We start from the raw sequence: 17,966 nt of genomic DNA, 5'->3' as shown, positions 1-17,966 counted from the left end.
CCCTGGTGTAAAAGCTAAAAAACAATACACTAACTAGAATAGTGAAAGTGGGCAGTAGGATCTCAGGAGTCCAGCAGACAAGTGGTGAGGAAGGCAGAATCCATCCTGTCTGACTGTGCCCACCTTCTACACCATGAGTTCCAGGTTTCCCGGTTTAGATTAACCAACTGTTAAGATGAACAAGTCTTAACACTCCTTCACCCCAATGGCCATTGCCCTTTTGAATACAGGGAAGAGGTGGTGGTAGGCTCGGGATGATGACGTTGAGGATGGCGATGGTAATATGTTGTTGATGATTAAAGGGGATATGTTGATGTTTTCGTCAGCACATTGTTGATATGTTGTTGACGAGATAAACTAAGAATGCACACACTTTGGCTTGTGCTGCTGCTTCTGTCATCGATCAACATAATACTTTCGGCCTTCAGAAACTATTCACACCCATAGACTTGTTCTACATTTTGTTGTTACAGCCTGAATTTAAAGTGGATTACATTGAGTTTTTTTTGTCACTGGCCTACATACAATAATGTCAAAGTGGAATTATGTTTCTAAGATGTATATTTTTATATTATTAATTAGAAAAGTCAATAAAATATTCAACCCCTTTGCAAGCCTAAATAAGTTCAGGAGTAACAATTTGAGTAACAAGTCACATAATAAATTGCATGGACTCACTCGCTGTGCGCAACCTCTTCTCTGTCTGTACAATTATCTGTAAGGACCCTCAGTCAAGCAGTACATTTTTAAAAACAGATTCAACCACAAAGACCAGGGAGGGTTTTAAATGCCTCGCAAAGAATGGCACCTATTGCTAGATTGGTAAAAAATAAAAACAATCGGACATTGAATATCCCTTTGAGCATGGTGAAGCTATTAAAACTTTGGATGGTGTATCAATACACTCAGTCACTACAAAGATACAGGTATCCAGGCAACTCAGTTGCTGGAGAGGAAGGAAACCACTCAGGGATTTCAACACGAGGCCAACGGTGACTTTAAAACAGTTACAGAGTTGAATAGCTGTGATAGTTTTCTCCTGAGGATGTATCAACAACATTGTAGTTACTCCACAATACTAACCTAAATGACAGAGTGAAAAGGAGGAAGCCTGTACAGAATAAAAACATATTCCAAAACATACATCCTGTTTGCAACAAGGTACTAAAGTAAAACTGTAAAAAATGTGTACTGAGTACAAAGTGTTAAGTGGGGGTAAATCCAATAAAACACATTACTGAGTACCACGCTCTATATCTTCACGCATAGTGGTGGCTGCATCATGTTATGGGTATGCTTGTACCTTTCAGCAGGACAATAACCTAAAATACAATGCCACATCTACACTGGAGTTGCTTACCAAGAAAACCGTGAGTGTTCCTGAGTGGCCGAGTTAGAGTTTTGACTTACATCTGCTTGAAAATCTATGGCAACACCTGAAAATGGTTGTCTAGCAATGATCAACAAACAATTTGACAACGCTTGAATAATTTTGAAAATAATAAAAATGGGCAAATGTTGCACAATCCAGGTGTGGAAAGCTCTTAGAGACTTGGCAGCTGTAATCACTGCCAAAGGTGCTTCTACAAAGTATTGACTCAGGGGTGTAGATGCTTATGCAAATGAGATATTTCAGTATTTCATTTTCCAAAAAATGTGCAAACATTTCTAAAAATAGGTTTGAATTTTGTCATTATGAGGAATTGTGTGTAGATGGGTGAGAAAAATACATGCATTTAACCCATTTTGAATTCAGTCAGTAACATCAAAATGTGGAATAAATCAAGGGGTATGAATACTTCCTGAAGGAACTGCATATTTGTATTGATGGCTGTCAGCCCTATGACTTGATGTACCCTCTGGGACAATAAAGTTGAAACTTGAACTTGTCCTTCAAACCAGATAGAAACAAAATAGACATACCAACAAACTCAAGTCCTGTAATGCGGTGTCTTACCTCAGTAAAGCTACTCTTGGGAATGTCTATGTAGCTGTGGCCCATCTCCATGTGGATCCTCAGGCCCTCCACGGCAGGCAGACTGTACTGGTAGTTCCTCAGGTCCTGGAAACAAAAACGTACCACAGAACTTACTTGAGGGCATTAATAGCATGTGACCTACTACATTCTCTCAGACATATGACATGCGTCATAGACGATCATTTTTTGAAAAGACTAACACACACAGTATCTTAAGATGTTTCAGAGCTGTAACAGACAGGGTATGATAACCCAGTTATAGACCTGCCCTCACAGGCTCCTCTCTCCCAGCAGTGAAAAGTTGGCAGGGAACCAAACTACTGCAGTGTCTCTCCCACAGGAGTCCTGATCCTAGCTCTGTGTGTGTCATCCCGGTCCTCTGTCGGCTGGCCCTCACCTGAACTCAGGAGCACTGCACAGCATATGCTGGCTCAGTGATCATCACAGAGGATCAGGGAGATCTCTCTTAACTCGGCTTTAAATCAGGGCTGGAGACCTACTTTTACTGCTTAGCTTCGGTTTGATGTGAATTGTTATATTCAACGTTTTGATTGATCAAAAAGAAAAAAAGATACTCTGAAGTATAATAAAATAAATAACAATAAAATAATTTGTGTGTGTGTGTGTACTTACAGCCAGCAGGTTCATGATGGTGTGTCCGGTCTCTCTGAACACAGTCTCTCTGAAGCGGACGCTGACCAGCGTACTGGGGTACACTGCAACACAACCCACATAGGGTCAAAGGTCACTAGAATCAGGCTCAACATCAGTCTAAACACTTGTTGCAATCATTTCATTATTATTTCATCAGGTCATTGCTGTAAACTATGGTCACGTTTGTAAAGTAGAGCCAAAGTAAGAGGTGATCTCAATAGTCTACAGGCTAAAGCACATATCTAGGTCTTGGCCAAGTGCAAAAGTTTGAAACGTCTAGCAGAAAAACTGATTTAAAAAGGGTAGGAAGTGTACGTTTTTACTCAAAGTAACAATGTGGTCAAAGGCTTAGTAACTTAATTGTAGATTCCCAACACGTGGGGGCCGCATGATATCTGTGAAGTGGGCTACTAGAGTTTTTCGACCTGAGCTTAGTACTAGGGTGCTACAGTAGCTGACTGTCCTGTTGTGATCATTTCCATCTGCTCCTCCGATCGCTATCTTATTGTTGACTCTTCCCCTCGTCTCCTGTGCCCAAACGCCCGCGTCTGGATTATTGACTCTGGAATTGATCTACTTTGGATTTACCTCACTGTATCACAATTGGATTAGCGGACTCTCCCTCGGCTAGTGAAACGGCCTCTCCCTCTGAAGCGCCTCTCTCATTGGCAGCTAACTCAGCCATCAATCAGTAAGTCTCCGCTCTCTCTACTTTAGATCACTGCATATACCGGTAACATTATTTGATACCTGGTTAGATGGCACTATGTATTTCCAAAACGTTGGTTTACTTTAATGTAGCTGTAAGTTTGGTGTTGATAGCAACTGGCTGACTCATGCAGTGCTAACGTAACATTAGCCGGCTGGTACGGCTAATGTTAGCAGGCTAGTTGGCTAGCAAACGTGCAAGTTTATTTGTAACAATAAATTCATAGAGAATTTGTTTGCAAATTGGCAAAAAATGACATTGAAACCTGTAGTCATGAGGGCAAATTATTTGGTTTAATTTGAAGTTCTACATTTGAAGTTATTTCTGTTGGAGTTTACATTATAGAGAATAGGCTGGCTTGCCGGGTCATCCATATAATGTCCCACCCTGCAAAAACATTTTCCGGCATGACTTTGACACTCTAATTGGATTTATGTAATAACTCGAACAATAGAAAAGTCTTGTAATTCTGCATTGGTACTTCTGATGCAGATATGAATGCAAATCCATATGTAATGTTTCTGGAACTATTTACCATGCATTTATTACCACTGAACCTAGACAAGGCTAGTAACTGTTGGGGGCTCACCACTGTGTTCTGCTCCCAGCCGTAGAAGCAGTCTAAGGGGGAAGACCTTGGCCCAGGGCACCTCCAGCCTCTGGATGAGCAGGCCACAGAGGAAGGGCTGTGGAGGCAGACAGAGGCCCTCCAGGGCCTGAAAGGTAGGGGAGAAGAACAGCACCCCGCCGTGCTCCTTACTCCCCAGGAAACTACCTGTGAACGCCACGTTGCCCAGCTCCTCCACAAACTTCCCTAAAGGAGGGGGAGAGACAGAGGTCAGCGCGGTGGCAGCACCCCCGGCGACACGCTATGCAACACCCCCACACTGTTCAAATCATAGGCAAATGCACCTTTTTTAGCCTAATGATGTTGGCAGAAGACCGCCTCAGTAGAAATGGTAGGCTATAGACTTATGGGTACTAAACTGGTTGCTATTCAGGAGATTACTAGAAATATGTTTAAAATGTACAAATCAGGGCTCTCCCTAGGATTTTGATGGTTGAGTAGGCCTTAGGTTGGGTAGGGGGGAGGACCTAAAGGGGTCAGTCAACTCCCACCATTAGGAAACTGGAGCATTTTGTATTTTTGAGGAACCGGTAACTGCGATTTCCTGAAACCCGAGGGCTCTATTTTTTGGCTGGCGTTAAGGCGGTGATCGTGTCAAACGCATGTTAGTTAGCAATTTCATCATGTAAAAACTAGCGCACTGGCATTTTCCAGCGCTAACGCCAGGTTCGACAATTCACCCGTCTTTTATCTACTCGCTTGCGCTCAGATGTGCGGGGTGGAAATATTTTAGGCATGTCCTTAAAAACGAGATCAAATTTCAGGCACCGCTGATAAGGATATTTAAGACCCACCAAAAGTTGTTTTTTAGAGGTAACGCAGTTCGTTATGGTGTGAACTTTGACAACGCAGCCTATCCAGCCATGATGCGCACTGCCCATATGCGCATGGAACAAGAGTTGCGTAATGGTGCCTGTATACGTCGTATTTAGAAACATAGAAAAAACTTCCCATTGCGTTTGATTTTCTTAAAAACCAAGGATAGCCTCCTCTCAACGAAGGCTTTTTCTTTTGTCTGCCAATGCAATCCCGAAGTAGTCAAGACGGTCGATAAATGGTTTTGGCTCCTGAATCCAACTGGAAATACATTTTAAAATCACCAAAGATTTATTAAAATATGAAGTTTGAGAGGAGTAAAATAGCGAGCTGACATTCCCTTTTGATCTATGCATTGTAGGCAGGCCCACATTATTTTAGCCAGGCAGGTCCCGTTCTGGTCCTGCGTAAAATAACGTCCATGATCTAGGCTGTGTCCATGCCCATCGTGAAACGAGCGATGAAAACATCGTATTTAGAAGTTCTCTGTAACCAGAATTTGTTTTCCGTTTCATCAAAACCCAAGCCCTCGCTTAGGCCAACTACAACGAAGGCTGGATCAACAGCAACGATTGTCTCTCTTATCCTGGTCATTTTACGACGTTACATTGGACATTTATTTATTGTTGTCGCAAAAAATAAAAATGATTGCTTGTTTTTCGTTTTCATTTTTGTTACAACCACATGTATTAGAATGATTCAGCTTCCTTATTGGGACAACTTGCACTGCAACTTCTGGAGATGTGATCTGTAAAATGGTTCCGATTTATGTTAATAAAATATAGGCCTATTTGGGAGCAGTTTAACGTTGAGTGGACATTCTCCCTCTCTTTATATTGCATTTTGTCCAGCTACTGTGAAAAGTGTGGATGTGTGTAAAACCCTCCATAGTCTGCTTGGTTTTAATATTGTATGTCCACGTGGAGAAATTATGTTGCCTGTTAGTGTGTCATAGCCTATTTAAAACAAGTTGTTTCGTTTAGAATTTGAATCAAATTATTTGTTCTCTTTTAAGGCCTTATCAATACTGAATTGAATATTGCTTATTGACAATGTTTGGCATGTCCATGCTCAGCTATAATGTAATGTACAGTAGGCCTAGACCCTATTTCAGTGTGCATGCTATTGAAGCCACACATTTACTTAGAACAATGTGGACTGCAAATGGGTTCAAGTTAACATATTTAGCAAGGATAGTTCTACATTTTGTTATTTCATTTCTGTAAGCCCTTTATGCAAACTATAACATACTAACATTGGAATTGGAGTTGATTCCAAGGCACTACATAGAATATTGTAAATACACAACTCGAAGCAACCATATTATTTGGCCATTTTTTTTTTTTTTTTAACCTTTTATTTTACTAGGCAAGTCAGTTAAGAACAAATTCTTATTTTCAATGACGGCCTAGGAACAGTGGGTTAACTGCCTGTTCAGGGGCAGAACGACAGATTTGTACCTTGTCAGCTCGGGGGGTTTGAACTTGCAACCTTCTGGTTACTAGTCCAACGCTCTAACCACTAGGCTACGCTGCCGCCATGGAGCACGTTCTGATTGGCCAGTGAGGGGCCAAGCCTCGACACACCCACAACATTTTACATTTGACATTTAAGTCATTTAGCAGACGCTCTTATCCAGAGCGACTTACAAATTGGTGCATTCACCTTAAGACATCCAGTGCACAACTTGTTGATCTATCAAAACCTGGGCCTTTCACACCAACGTCAGCAAGTGCGGCGCTAATTGTGACAGTGAAAATATCCTAAATATTTCTGACACACCCCTGAACCTATAGCGCTACCGCCTGCGCTTGGATTGACCATTTTGTTAGGTTTGTTAAAATAGAGCCCCTAGAGTCTTAAGTGACAAACAATGTAGCCAACACAGAAGTCTTATGTTTGATCCTAAAGGAAGTGGCCTCAATCACACTTTCACATAAAATGTAGGGGTAATGTAACCCGATAATGGACTAATGGAGCCTAACGTTACTCCTTATAGTCCAAGGACCTTACATGTTCTGTTAGAAAGGTGCATTTGCTCTGGAAACCAAAACAGCCAAATACTCCATCTAAACGTGAATCGATTCTCAATTGCGGTACGGTTCTAGAAACATACAGCCCTCTACTTTCACATCACATCCAAATCAATTGGGGGCTGATCGGAGCTGAGAATTCTTCTCCTCGGCCAAGTCCTCGGATCGGCTCAGCTCCGATTTCAGACGGCTGAGTCAGAAACCACAGGGTCGTCTTTCGTACCAGTGTACATGGACCTAAAATTGCGTGAATGGTATGCAAAATGCGTGCAGGTCTGTCTGTGTGTGTGTGTGTTTCCGTCTACCTCTGTGCGTCCTGGTAGATGGAGAGGAACAGGCTGTGTGTGTGTGTGTGTGTGTGCGCGTGCATCTACCCCTCTGTGCGTCCTGGTAGATGGAGAGGTACAGCGTGAACAGGTCTTTGGGCAGAGATCTCTCCTCAGATAGACACTCCAGGATGAACACTACCTCCCTCTGCCCTACTGTCTGTAGACCACTGGAGCCCAGACACCAGCACTTCCTACTGCAGTCTACAGGAGAGTAGAGACACAACGTGAGGAAACACATTAGTTTGGGACTAGGAATACGGAGGTTTGCGTTTGATCTCAAAACTCCAAGGTAACACCCTCTCTTTTTCACCTTCCCATCACCTGAACTGATTTGAAGAAAGTGGACAGGGAATGTACCCAGTAGGAATCCACCATATTGCGTTCAACAGTCCCATCTTTTCAGATCAGTGCAGACAAAGGAAGGGAGAGGTGAGGAAGCCACTTTATAAGAGGGTAGAGATGGATGTTCTACTCACAGCTGACTAGTTTGACATTGACCAGCAGGTTGGCGTTGAGGACAAAAGTTAAAGGTCGTGGGCCTCCCTCCTCCAATAGGAGCAGGATCTGGCAGGGGGCAGGTCGCTCCTCCACCAATAGATCTCCTCCCCCCTCCTCTTCTCCGGTGGTGATGAGTAGAGGTGGCAGGCCCTCGTCATCCTCTGGCAGCAGACTGGGGCTCCTCTCTACGCAGCTCCCTAGCCCACACAGCAGGCTGTAGTCCCAGGGCCCTGACACTGGGGGTCGCACAACCTCCAACTTTGCTGGGACCTCAGGGGCCAACATACCACCCTCAGACACCGCTGCAAAGCCAGGGGATACTCTGCTGCCAGCCTGGAAGAGACGGCGGGATGAGAAATGGATGGGATGAAAGAGAAAATAAATAAACGTGTGCGTCTAGCGATTTACAATGGGTGTGTGTGTGTACAGTACCAATCAAAAGTCTAGACACACTCATTCCAGGGTTTTTCATTATTTGTTTTCTTGGTTACTACATGGTTCCATGTGTGTTATTTAATAGTTTTGATGTCTTCACTATTATTCTACAATGTAGGAAATAGTACAAATAAAGAAAAACCCTTGAAAGAGTAGGTGCCTCTTACGTAGGTGTGTGTCTATATAGAGCTCCTCCTCTTACCGTAGGGGGGTCTGGCGTGACAGGGCTGGACTCCTGGGAACTCCTTCTGCCAGTCACAGATAGCCTGGTGGTGTCGGCCACCTCTCCGTTGGGCAAGATGCCATCTGCAAACCACACACGCTTCTGCTCACGAGGACAACCTGACACATCCACCACACAGGGACAGGGACTTCTGTCATTTTCCCCATTTCCCTATTTAAAGTGTTGTTTAGAGCGCTAAATTTATACCAGTGTTTCCCTGTATTAAATTAGCGATGCTAAAACATTGCCGCCACTCGCCAAAACTACGATAAAAAAAATACAAAAATTAAATAAATAAAAATATTTAAAAAAATATATATATATATATGATACGATTTTTGGGGGGAAATCATTTTAAGGGATGGTTAAACGTTGTCAGTGTTAAATTAAACCAAATATAAAGTATGTGGAAAAGATAATGGAGATATATATTTTTAAAATAAGATCTTTGTCGAACTAACAATCACCAAGATAAAGACAGTCTGGGAGAATCTAAAATTCCATGTCATGGCATTGGGGCCCCCATTGACTTTGTTATAATGTTTGAGTCATTCAGCATAACACAGCGTAAGCCATTGCAAAATGATAGGGGAAACACTGAATACAAATGAGAAACTAGGGAAAATAAAAACAGGAAATCTGGTAAAAATGGAAATGATAAAAATCTACATTTTTCATTATAGCCAAACTGTGGCTGGCTAAGCTATCCAATGGTGAGCAAGAGGATGTTTATCCCTTTTGGGAACACCATTATACTACAGCAACCCTTGATACTAGTTCAAGGGGTGCATAAGTACCGTCGCTGCAGGGGGTTTTGAGCACGGAGACGGGCACCATGACGGTGGGCGGAGGGGAGTTGAGGGTGCCTGCAGCCCGGGCCTGTTGCAGGGGGGGGATGGTGCTGCAGTACTCTGACGGGACGTTGGGGTTCGGGCTCGGACCTGTCGGACTCATCATACGCTCCAGAGCCTGGGCTAGAGGGGGAGGTGAGAGAGATAGAGGGGAGGAGAGATAGAGGGGGAGGAGAGAGAGGGGGAGGAGAGAGAGAGAGAGGGGGGAGGAGAGAGAGAGAGAGAGGGAGGAGAGAGAGAGATAGAGGGGGGGAGAGAGAGATAGAGGGGAGGAGAGAGAGATAGAGGGGAGGAGAGAGAGATAGAGGGGGAGGAGAGAGAGATAGAGGGGGAGAGAGAGAGAGATAGAGGGGGAGGAGAGAGAGAGATAGAGGGGAGGAGAGAGAGATAGAGGGGGAGGTGAGAGAGAGGGAGGTGAGAGAGAGATAGAGGAGGAGAGAGAGATAGAGGGGAGGTGAGAGAGAGAGAGAGAGAGGGGAGGAGAGAGAGGGGAGGAGAGAGAGAGGGGGAGGTGAGAGAGAGAGGGGGAGAGAGAGAGATAGAGGGGAGGAGAGAGAGAGAGTTAGAGGGAGAGGTGAGAGAGAGAGATAGAGGGGGAGGTGAGAGAGATAGAGGGGGGGAGGTGAGAGAGAGAGATAGAGGGGAGGTGAGAGAGAGAGAGAGATAGAGGGGGAGGTGAGAGAGAGAGAGAGAGGGGAGGTGAGAGAGAGAGATAGAGGGGAGGTGAGAGAGAGAGAGATAGAGGGGAGGTGAGCCAGGTAAAGAGGGTTAGAGGGGAGGTGAGAGAGATAGAGGGGAGGAGAGAGAGAGAGAGAGATAGAGGGGAGGAGAGAGAGAGAGAGAGAGAGATAGAGGGGGAGGTGAGAGAGATAGAGGAGAGGTGAGAGAGAGAGTTAGAGGGAGAGGTGAGAGAGAGAGTTAGAGGAGAGGTGAGAGAGAGAGATAGAGGGAGAGGTGAGGCAGGTAAAGAGGGTTAGAGGGGGAGGTGAGAGAGAGAGAGATAGAGGGAGAGGTGAGGCAGGTAAAGAGGGTTAGAGGGGAGGTGAGAGAGAGAGATAGAGGGGAGGTGAGAGAGAGAGATAGAGGGGAGGTGAGAGAGAGAGATAGAGGGGAGGTGAGAGAGAGAGATAGAGGGGAGGTGAGAGAGATAGAGATAGAGGGGAGGTGAGAGATAGAGATAGAGGGGGAGGTGAGCCAGGTAAAGAGGGTTAGAGGGGAGGTGAGAGAGAGAGGTAGAGGTGAGAGAGATTAGAGGGGAGGTGAGAGGGAGAGGTAAGGCAGGTAAAGAGGGTTAGAGGGAGGTGAGAGAGAGATAGAGGGGAGGTGAGAGAGATAGAGGGGGAGGTGAGAGAGAGAGAGATAGAGGGGGAGGTGAGAGAGAGATAGAGGGAGAGGTAAGGCAGGTAAAGAGGGTTAGAGGGGGAGGTGAGAGAGAGAGATAGAGGGAGAGGTGAGAGAGAGTTAGAGGGGAGGTGAGAGAGAGTTAGAGGGGAGGTGAGAGAGATAGAGATAGAGGGGAGAGAGAGATAGAGATAGAGGGGAGGTGAGAGAGATAGAGGGAGAGGTGAGAGAGATAGAGGGGAGGTGAGAGAGAGATAGAGGGGGAGGTGAGAGAGAGAGATAGAGGGGAGGTGAGAGAGAGAGATAGAGGGGAGGTGAGCCAGGTAAAGAGGGTTAGAGGGGGAGGTGAGAGAGAGAGGTAGAGGTGAGAGAGAGATAGAGGTGAGAGAGAGAGATAGAGGGGAGGTGAGCCAGGTAAAGAGGGTTAGAGGGGAGGTGAGAGAGAGAGAGTAGAGGTAGAGGTGAGAGAGAGATAGAGGGGAGGTGAGAGAGAGAGAGATAGAGGGAGAGGTGAGAGAGAGAGAGATAGAGGGAGAGGTAAGGCAGGTAAAGAGGGTTAGAGGGGAGGTGAGAGAGATAGAGATAGAGGTGAGAGAGAGATAGAGGGGAGGTGAGAGATAGAGATAGAGGAGAGGTGAGAGAGATAGAGATAGAGGGAGAGAGATAGAGGGGGAGGTGAGAGAGATAGAGATAGAGGGAGGGTGAGAGAGAGAGATAGAGGGGAGGTGAGAGAGAGAGAGATAGAGGGGGAGGTGAGAGAGAGAGAGATAGAGAGAGAGGAGAGATAGAGGGGGAGGTGAGCCAGGTAAAGAGGGTTAGAGGGGGAGGTGAGAGAGATAGAGGGAGGGGAGAGAGAGAGATAGAGGGGGAGAGAGAGAGAGAGAGAGATAGAGGGGAGGTGAGAGAGATAGAGAGAGGTGAGAGAGAGAGTTAGAGGGAGAGGTGAGAGAGAGAGTTAGAGGGAGAGGTGAGAGAGAGAGATAGAGGGAGAGGTGAGGCAGGTAAAGAGGGTTAGAGGGGAGGTGAGAGAGAGAGAGATAGAGGAGAGGTAGAGGCAGGTAAAGAGGGTTAGAGGGGGAGGTGAGAGAGAGAGATAGAGGGGGAGGTGAGAGAGAGATAGAGGGGGAGGTGAGAGAGAGAGATAGAGGGGGAGGTGAGAGAGAGAGAGATAGAGGGGAGGTGAGAGAGATAGAGATAGAGGGAGGTGAGAGATAGAGATAGAGGGGGAGGTGAGCCAGGTAAAGAGGGTTAGAGGGGAGGTGAGAGAGAGAGAGGTGAGAGAGAGAGATAGAGGGGAGGTGAGAGGAGAGGTAAGGCAGGTAAAGAGGGTTAGAGGGGGAGGTGAGAGAGAGATAGAGGGGGAGGTGAGAGAGATAGGGGGAGGTGAGAGAGAGAGAGAGATAGAGGGGAGGTGAGAGAGAGAGATAGAGGGGGAGGTAAGGCAGGTAAAGAGGGTTAGAGGGGAGGTGAGAGAGAGAGATAGAGGGAGAGGTGAGAGAGAGTTAGAGGGGGAGGTGAGAGAGAGTTAGAGGAGGTGAGAGAGTAGAGATAGAGGGGGAGGTGAGAGTAGAGATAGAGGGGGAGGTGAGAGAGATAGAGGGAGAGGTGAGAGATAGAGGGGAGGTGAGAGAGAGAGATAGAGGGGAGGTGAGAGAGAGAGAGGAGGTGAGAGAGAGAGATAGAGGGGAGGTGAGCCAGGTAAAGAGGGTTAGAGGGGGAGGTGAGAGAGAGAGGTAGAGGTGAGAGAGAGATAGAGGTGAGAGAGAGAGATAGAGGGGAGGTGAGCCAGGTAAAGAGGGTTAGAGGGGAGGTGAGAGAGAGAGGTAGAGGTGAGAGAGAGAGATAGAGGGGAGGTGAGAGAGAGAGATAGAGGGAGAGGTGAGAGAGAGAGAGATAGAGGGAGAGGTAAGGCAGGTAAAGAGGGTTAGAGGGGAGGTGAGAGAGATAGAGATAGAGGTGAGAGAGAGATAGAGGGGAGGTGAGAGAGATAGAGATAGGGGAGAGGTGAGAGAGATAGAGATAGAGGTGAGAGAGATAGAGGGGGAGGTGAGAGAGATAGAGATAGAGGGAGAGGTGAGAGAGATAGAGGGAGAGGTGAGAGAGATAGAGGGAGAGGTGAGAGAGATAGAGATAGAGGGAGAGGTGAGAGAGAGATAGAGGGAGAGGTGAGAGAGATAGAGGGAGAGGTGAGAGAGATAGAGGGAGAGGTGAGAGAGATAGAGATAGAGGGAGAGGTGAGAGAGAGATAGAGGGAGAGGTGAGAGAGATAGAGGGAGAGGTGAGAGAGATAGAGGGAGAGGTAAGGCAGGGAAAGAGTGAGTGAGGAGGAGAGTTAGAGGGAGAGGTAAGGCAGGTAAAGAGTGAGTGAGGAGGAGAGTTAGAGGGAGAGGTAAGGCAGGTAAAGAGTGAGTGAGGAGGAGAGTTGACATACAAACATGTGTATTTTACAAATGTTCCACTCTTAGAATTAAAATCACTTTTTTTCCCAGGTAACCTGGACTGTCTTTAAAGTGTCATTTTTAAGCATTAAGGCCCCGAGGGGTTGTGGTATATGGCCAATATACCACGGCTAAGGGCTGTTCTTAAGCACATCACAACCTAGAGTGCCCAGATACAGCGCTTAGCCGTGGTATATTGGCAATACACCACAAACCCCCGAGGTGCCTTATTGCTATTATAAACTGGTTACCAAAGTAATTAATTAGAGCAGTAAAAATACATGTTGTCATACCCGTGGTATACGGTCTGATATACCATGGCTTTCAGCCAATCAGCATTCAGGGCTCGAACCACCCAGTTTATAATAAAGCATTTAAAACCATAGGAGAGAATCATATGCCTTTCGATATACATAACATTTAATATTTACTTTTACATTCATTCTCATAAAAATATGATTAAAGCAAACATGCCCCATTCAAGAAATTTAGAACCAGGAACAGATATAGCCCTTGGTTCTCCCCAGACCTGACTGCCCTTAACCAATACAAAAACATCCTATGGCGTTCTGCATTAGCATCGAACAGCCCCCGTGATATGCAGCTGTTCAGGGAAGCTAGAAACCATTATACACAGGCAGTTAGAAAAGTCAAGGCTAGCTTTCTCAAGCAGAAATTTGCTTCCTGCAACACTAACTCAAAAAAGTTCTGGGACACTGTAAAGTCCATGGAGAATAAGAACACCTCCTCCCAGCTGCCCACTGCACTGAAGATAGGAAACACTGTCACCACTGATAAATCCACCATAATTGAGAATTTCAATAAGCATTTTTCTACGGCTGGCCATGCTTTCCACCTGGCTACTCCTACCCCGGTCAACAGCACTGCACCCCCAACAGCAACTCGCCCAAGCCTTCCCCATTTCTCCTTCTCCCAAATCCATTCAGCTGATGTTCTGAAAGAGCTGAAAAATCTGGACCCCTTACAAATCAGCCGGGCTAGACAATCTGGACCCTTTCTTTCTAAAATTATCTGCCGAAATTGTTGCCACCCCTATTACTAGCCTGTTCAACCTCTCTTGCGTGTCGTCTGAGATTCCCAAAGATTGGAAAGCAGCTGCGGTCATCCCCCTCTTCAAAGGGGGGGACACTCTTGACCCAAACTGCTACAGACCTATATCTATCCTACCATGCCTTTCTAAGGTCTTCGAAAGCCAAGTCAACAAACAGATTACCGACCATTTTGAATCTCACCATACCTTCTCTGCTATGCAATCTGGTTTTCAGAGCTGGTCATGGGTGCACCTCAGCCACGCTCAAGGTCCTAAACGATATCTTAACCGCCATCGATAAGAAACATTACTGTGCAGCCGTATTCATTGATCTGGCCAAGGCTTTCGACTCTGTCAATCACCACATCCTCATCGGCAGACTCGACAGCCTTGGTTTCTCAAATGATTGCCTCGCCTGGTTCACCAACTACTTCTCTGATAGAGTTCAGTGTGTCAAATCGGAGGGTCTGCTGTCCGGACCTCTGGCAGTCTCTATGGGGGTGCCACAGAGTTCAATTCTTGGACCGACTCTCTTCTCTGTATACATCAATGAGGTCGCTCTTGCTGCTGGTGAGTCTCTGATCCACCTCTACGCAGACGACACCATTCTGTATACTTCCGGCCCTTCTTTGGACACTGTGTTAACAACCCTCCAGGCAAGCTTCAATGCCATACAACTCTCCTTCCGTGGCCTCCAATTGCTCTTAAATACAAGTAAAACTAAATGCATGCTCTTCTACCGATCGCTACCTGCACCTACCCGCCTGTCCAACATCACTACTCTGGACGGCTCTGACTTAGAATACGTGGACAACTACACATACTTAGGTGTCTGGTTAGACTGTAAACTCTCCTTCCAGATTCACATCAAACATCTCCAATCCAAAGTTAAATCTAGAATTGGCTTCCTATTTCGCAACAAAGCATCCTTCACTCATGCTGCCAAACATACCCTTGTAAAACTGACCATCCTACCAATCCTCGACTTTGGCGATGTCATTTACAAAATAGCCTCCAATACCCTACTCAACAAATTGGATGCAGTCTATTACAGTGCAATCCGTTTTGTCACCAAAGCCTCATATACTACCCACCATTGCGACCTGTACGCTCTCGTTGGCTGGCCCTCGCTTCATACTCGTCGCCAAACCCACTGGCTCCATGTCATCTACAAGACCCTGCTAGGTAAAGTCCCCCCTTATCTCAGCTCGCTGGTCACCATAGCATCTCCCACCTGTAGCACACGCTGGTATATCTCTCTAGTCACCCCCAAAACCAATTCTTTCTTTAGCCGCCTCCCCTTCCAGTTCTCTGCTGCCAATGACTGGAACGAACTACAAAAATCTCTGAAACTGGAAACACTTATCTCCCTCACTAGCTTTAAGCACCAACTGTCAGAGCATCTTACAGATTACTGCACCTGTACATAGCCCACCTATAATTTAGCCCAAACAACTACCTCTTTCCCAACTGTATTTAATTTATTTATTTATTTTGCTCCTTTGCACCCCATTATTTTTATTTCTACTTTGCACATTCTTCCATTGCAAAACTACCATTCCAGTGTTTTACTTGCTATATTGTATTTACTTTGCCACCATGGCCATTTTTGCCTTTACCTCCCTTCTCACCTCATTTGCTCACATCGTATATAGACTTGTTTATACTGTATTATTGACTGTATGTTTGTTTTACTCCATGTGTAACTCTGTGTCGTTGTATCTGTCGAACTGCTTTGCTTCATCTTGGCCAGGTCGCAATTGTAAATGAGAACTTGTTCTCAACTTGCCTACCTGGTTAAATAAAGGTGAAATAAATAAATAAAATAAAAATATAAAGTCATTGATGATCTCACACGGTCTCGTTTTAAAATGTGTAGTTGGGGTTTGAAACAGCCTGAAAAACCGAGGCAAAAATAGAACCGGTTCAAATGAACAAACCACTTTTAGGGAACAGTACCTTCGGAAAGTATTCAGACCCCTTGACTTTTTCCACATTTTGTTACGTTACAGCCTTATTCTAAAATGGATTCAATTGTTGTTATCCTCATCAATCAACCCCAATGACAAAGCAAAAAAAGGTTTTTAGAAATGTTTGCTCATCTATATTTCACATTAACATAAATATTCAGACCCTTTACTCAGTATTTTGTTGAAGCACCTTTCGCAGCAATTACTGCCTCCAGTCTTCTTGGGTATGATGCTACAAACTTGGCACACCTGTATTTAAGGAGCTCCTCCCATTCTTCTCTACAGATCCTCTCAAGCTCTGTCAGGTTGGATGGGAAGTGTTGCTGCACAGCTATTTTCAGGTCTCTCCAGAGATGTTTAATCGGGTTCAAGTACAGGCTCTGGATGGGCCACTCAAGGACATTCAGAGACTTGTCCCGAAGCCACTCCTGCGTTGTCTTGGCTGTGTGCTTAGGGTCATTGTCCTGTTGGAAGGTGAACCTTCACCCCAGTCGGAGATCCTGAGCAGGTTTTTAAATCAAGGATCTCTGTGTACTTTGCTCCGTTCATCTTTGCCTCGATCCAGACTAGTCTCCCAGTCCCTGCCGCTGAAAAACATCCCCACAGCATGATGCTGCCACCACCATGCTCCACCTTAGGGATGGTTCCAGATTTCCTCCAGACATGACGCTTGGCATTCAGGCCAAAGAGTTCAATCTTGGTTTCATCAGACCAGAGAATCTTGTTTCTCATAGTCTGAGAGTCTTTAGGTGTCTTTTGGCAAACTCCAAGCAGGCTGTCATGTGCCTTTTACTGAGGAGTGGCTTCCGTCTGGCCACTCTACCATAAAGACCTGATTGGTGGAGTGCTGCAGAGATGGTTGTCCTTCTGGAAGGTTTCTCCCATCTACCCAGAGGAACTCTGGAGCTCTGTCAGAGTGACCATCAGGTTCTTGGTCACCTCCCTGACCAAGGCCCTTCTCCCCAGTTGCTCAGATTGGCCGATGGGGCCAGCTCTAGGAAAAGTTTTGGTGGTTCCAAACTTCTTCCATTTAAGAATGATGGAGACCACTGTGTTCTTGGGGACCTTCAATGCTGCAGAAATGTTTTGGTACCTTTCCCCAGATCTGTTCCTTGACACAATCCTGTCTCGGAACTCTACGGACAAAAATCAATGTAAATAGATAAATAAAATCAACAATAAAAATTAGCCTTTTCACAAAATAAATTGCTGGTAAAAACAAATAGGCTACATAGCCTACACTGTATCCAAATACAGCCACTGTATAATATAAATGAAACGACAGCGTCAGAACCAGAAGCCTTTCCAATGGAACGCTGCGTTGCGTTGGAGAGGCGGTTGCAGTGCGTTCTGTGTGGTGCCACACGTTGGATTTATCTAACCTACACGTCAAAACTGTATGCGTAGACGGCTTGACAGAAATGGTAGCAGAAGGTGAATTTTGAACATTTGCTGAAGCCCCCTCTCTGCACTTGGTGGCACACAATTAGCCCAGCGTTGTCCGGGTTAGTGACTCCTGTGGCGGGCCGGGCGCAATGCACGCTGACACAGTCGACAGGTGCACAGTGTTTCCTCCGACACATTGGCGCGGCTGGCTTCCGGGTTAAGTGGGCATTGAGTCAAGAAGCAGTGTGGCTTGGCTGGGTTGTTTCGGAGGACGCACGGCTCTCGACCTTGGGCTCTCCCGAGTCCGTACGGGAGTCGCAGCGATGGGACAAGACTAACTACCAATTGGATACCACGAAATTGGGGATAATTTTTTTAATATGTTTTTTTAATGTAAAAACAAAAAATAATGTAGGTATGCCTACCATACTAGTAGCTCAAAGGTTGGAGTCAATTTTGTTAGCGTAGGCCTAATAACTGCATTTTAAGGTCGCGTGTATAGTTTCAACACAATATGCATAAACAATAGGCTATAGTAAATACGATAGAATAATACAACAGCACACACACCCACAAAACACACACACTGAGACATTGCATATAACAGCTGTACACACATCTGGACA

The 17,966-nt window shown here is 45.6% G+C and overlaps 1 protein-coding gene across 2 annotated transcripts in view; it reads right to left on the bottom strand.

Annotated features, from left to right (window-relative positions):
• LOC115117461 (zinc finger FYVE domain-containing protein 16-like) overlaps positions 1-17,966 on the bottom strand; it is a 70,571-nt gene that overhangs the window by 8,209 nt on the left and 44,396 nt on the right. Inside the window, exons 5-11 of one of the 2 annotated variants that reach the window (XM_065004633.1) lie at positions 9,101-9,277; positions 8,283-8,422; positions 7,624-7,978; positions 7,193-7,348; positions 3,931-4,155; positions 2,612-2,694; positions 1,958-2,062 (exon numbers count right to left, since the gene is read on the bottom strand). In XM_065004633.1, the coding sequence (XP_064860705.1) occupies positions 1,958-2,062; positions 2,612-2,694; positions 3,931-4,155; positions 7,193-7,348; positions 7,624-7,978; positions 8,283-8,422; positions 9,101-9,277 (1,241 nt within the window). The remainder of the gene's footprint in view (positions 1-1,957; positions 2,063-2,611; positions 2,695-3,930; positions 4,156-7,192; positions 7,349-7,623; positions 7,979-8,282; positions 8,423-9,100; positions 9,278-17,966) is intronic. The other variant, XM_065004634.1, reaches the window with a different exon arrangement.

The sequence above is a fragment of the Oncorhynchus nerka genome, linkage group LG19 (assembly GCF_034236695.1).
Source record: "Oncorhynchus nerka isolate Pitt River linkage group LG19, Oner_Uvic_2.0, whole genome shotgun sequence".
NCBI classification, from domain to species: Eukaryota; Metazoa; Chordata; class Actinopteri; order Salmoniformes; family Salmonidae; genus Oncorhynchus; species Oncorhynchus nerka.
Note: the sequence above shows the minus strand (reverse complement) of the source record. Positions and strands in the feature narration are given on the sequence as shown.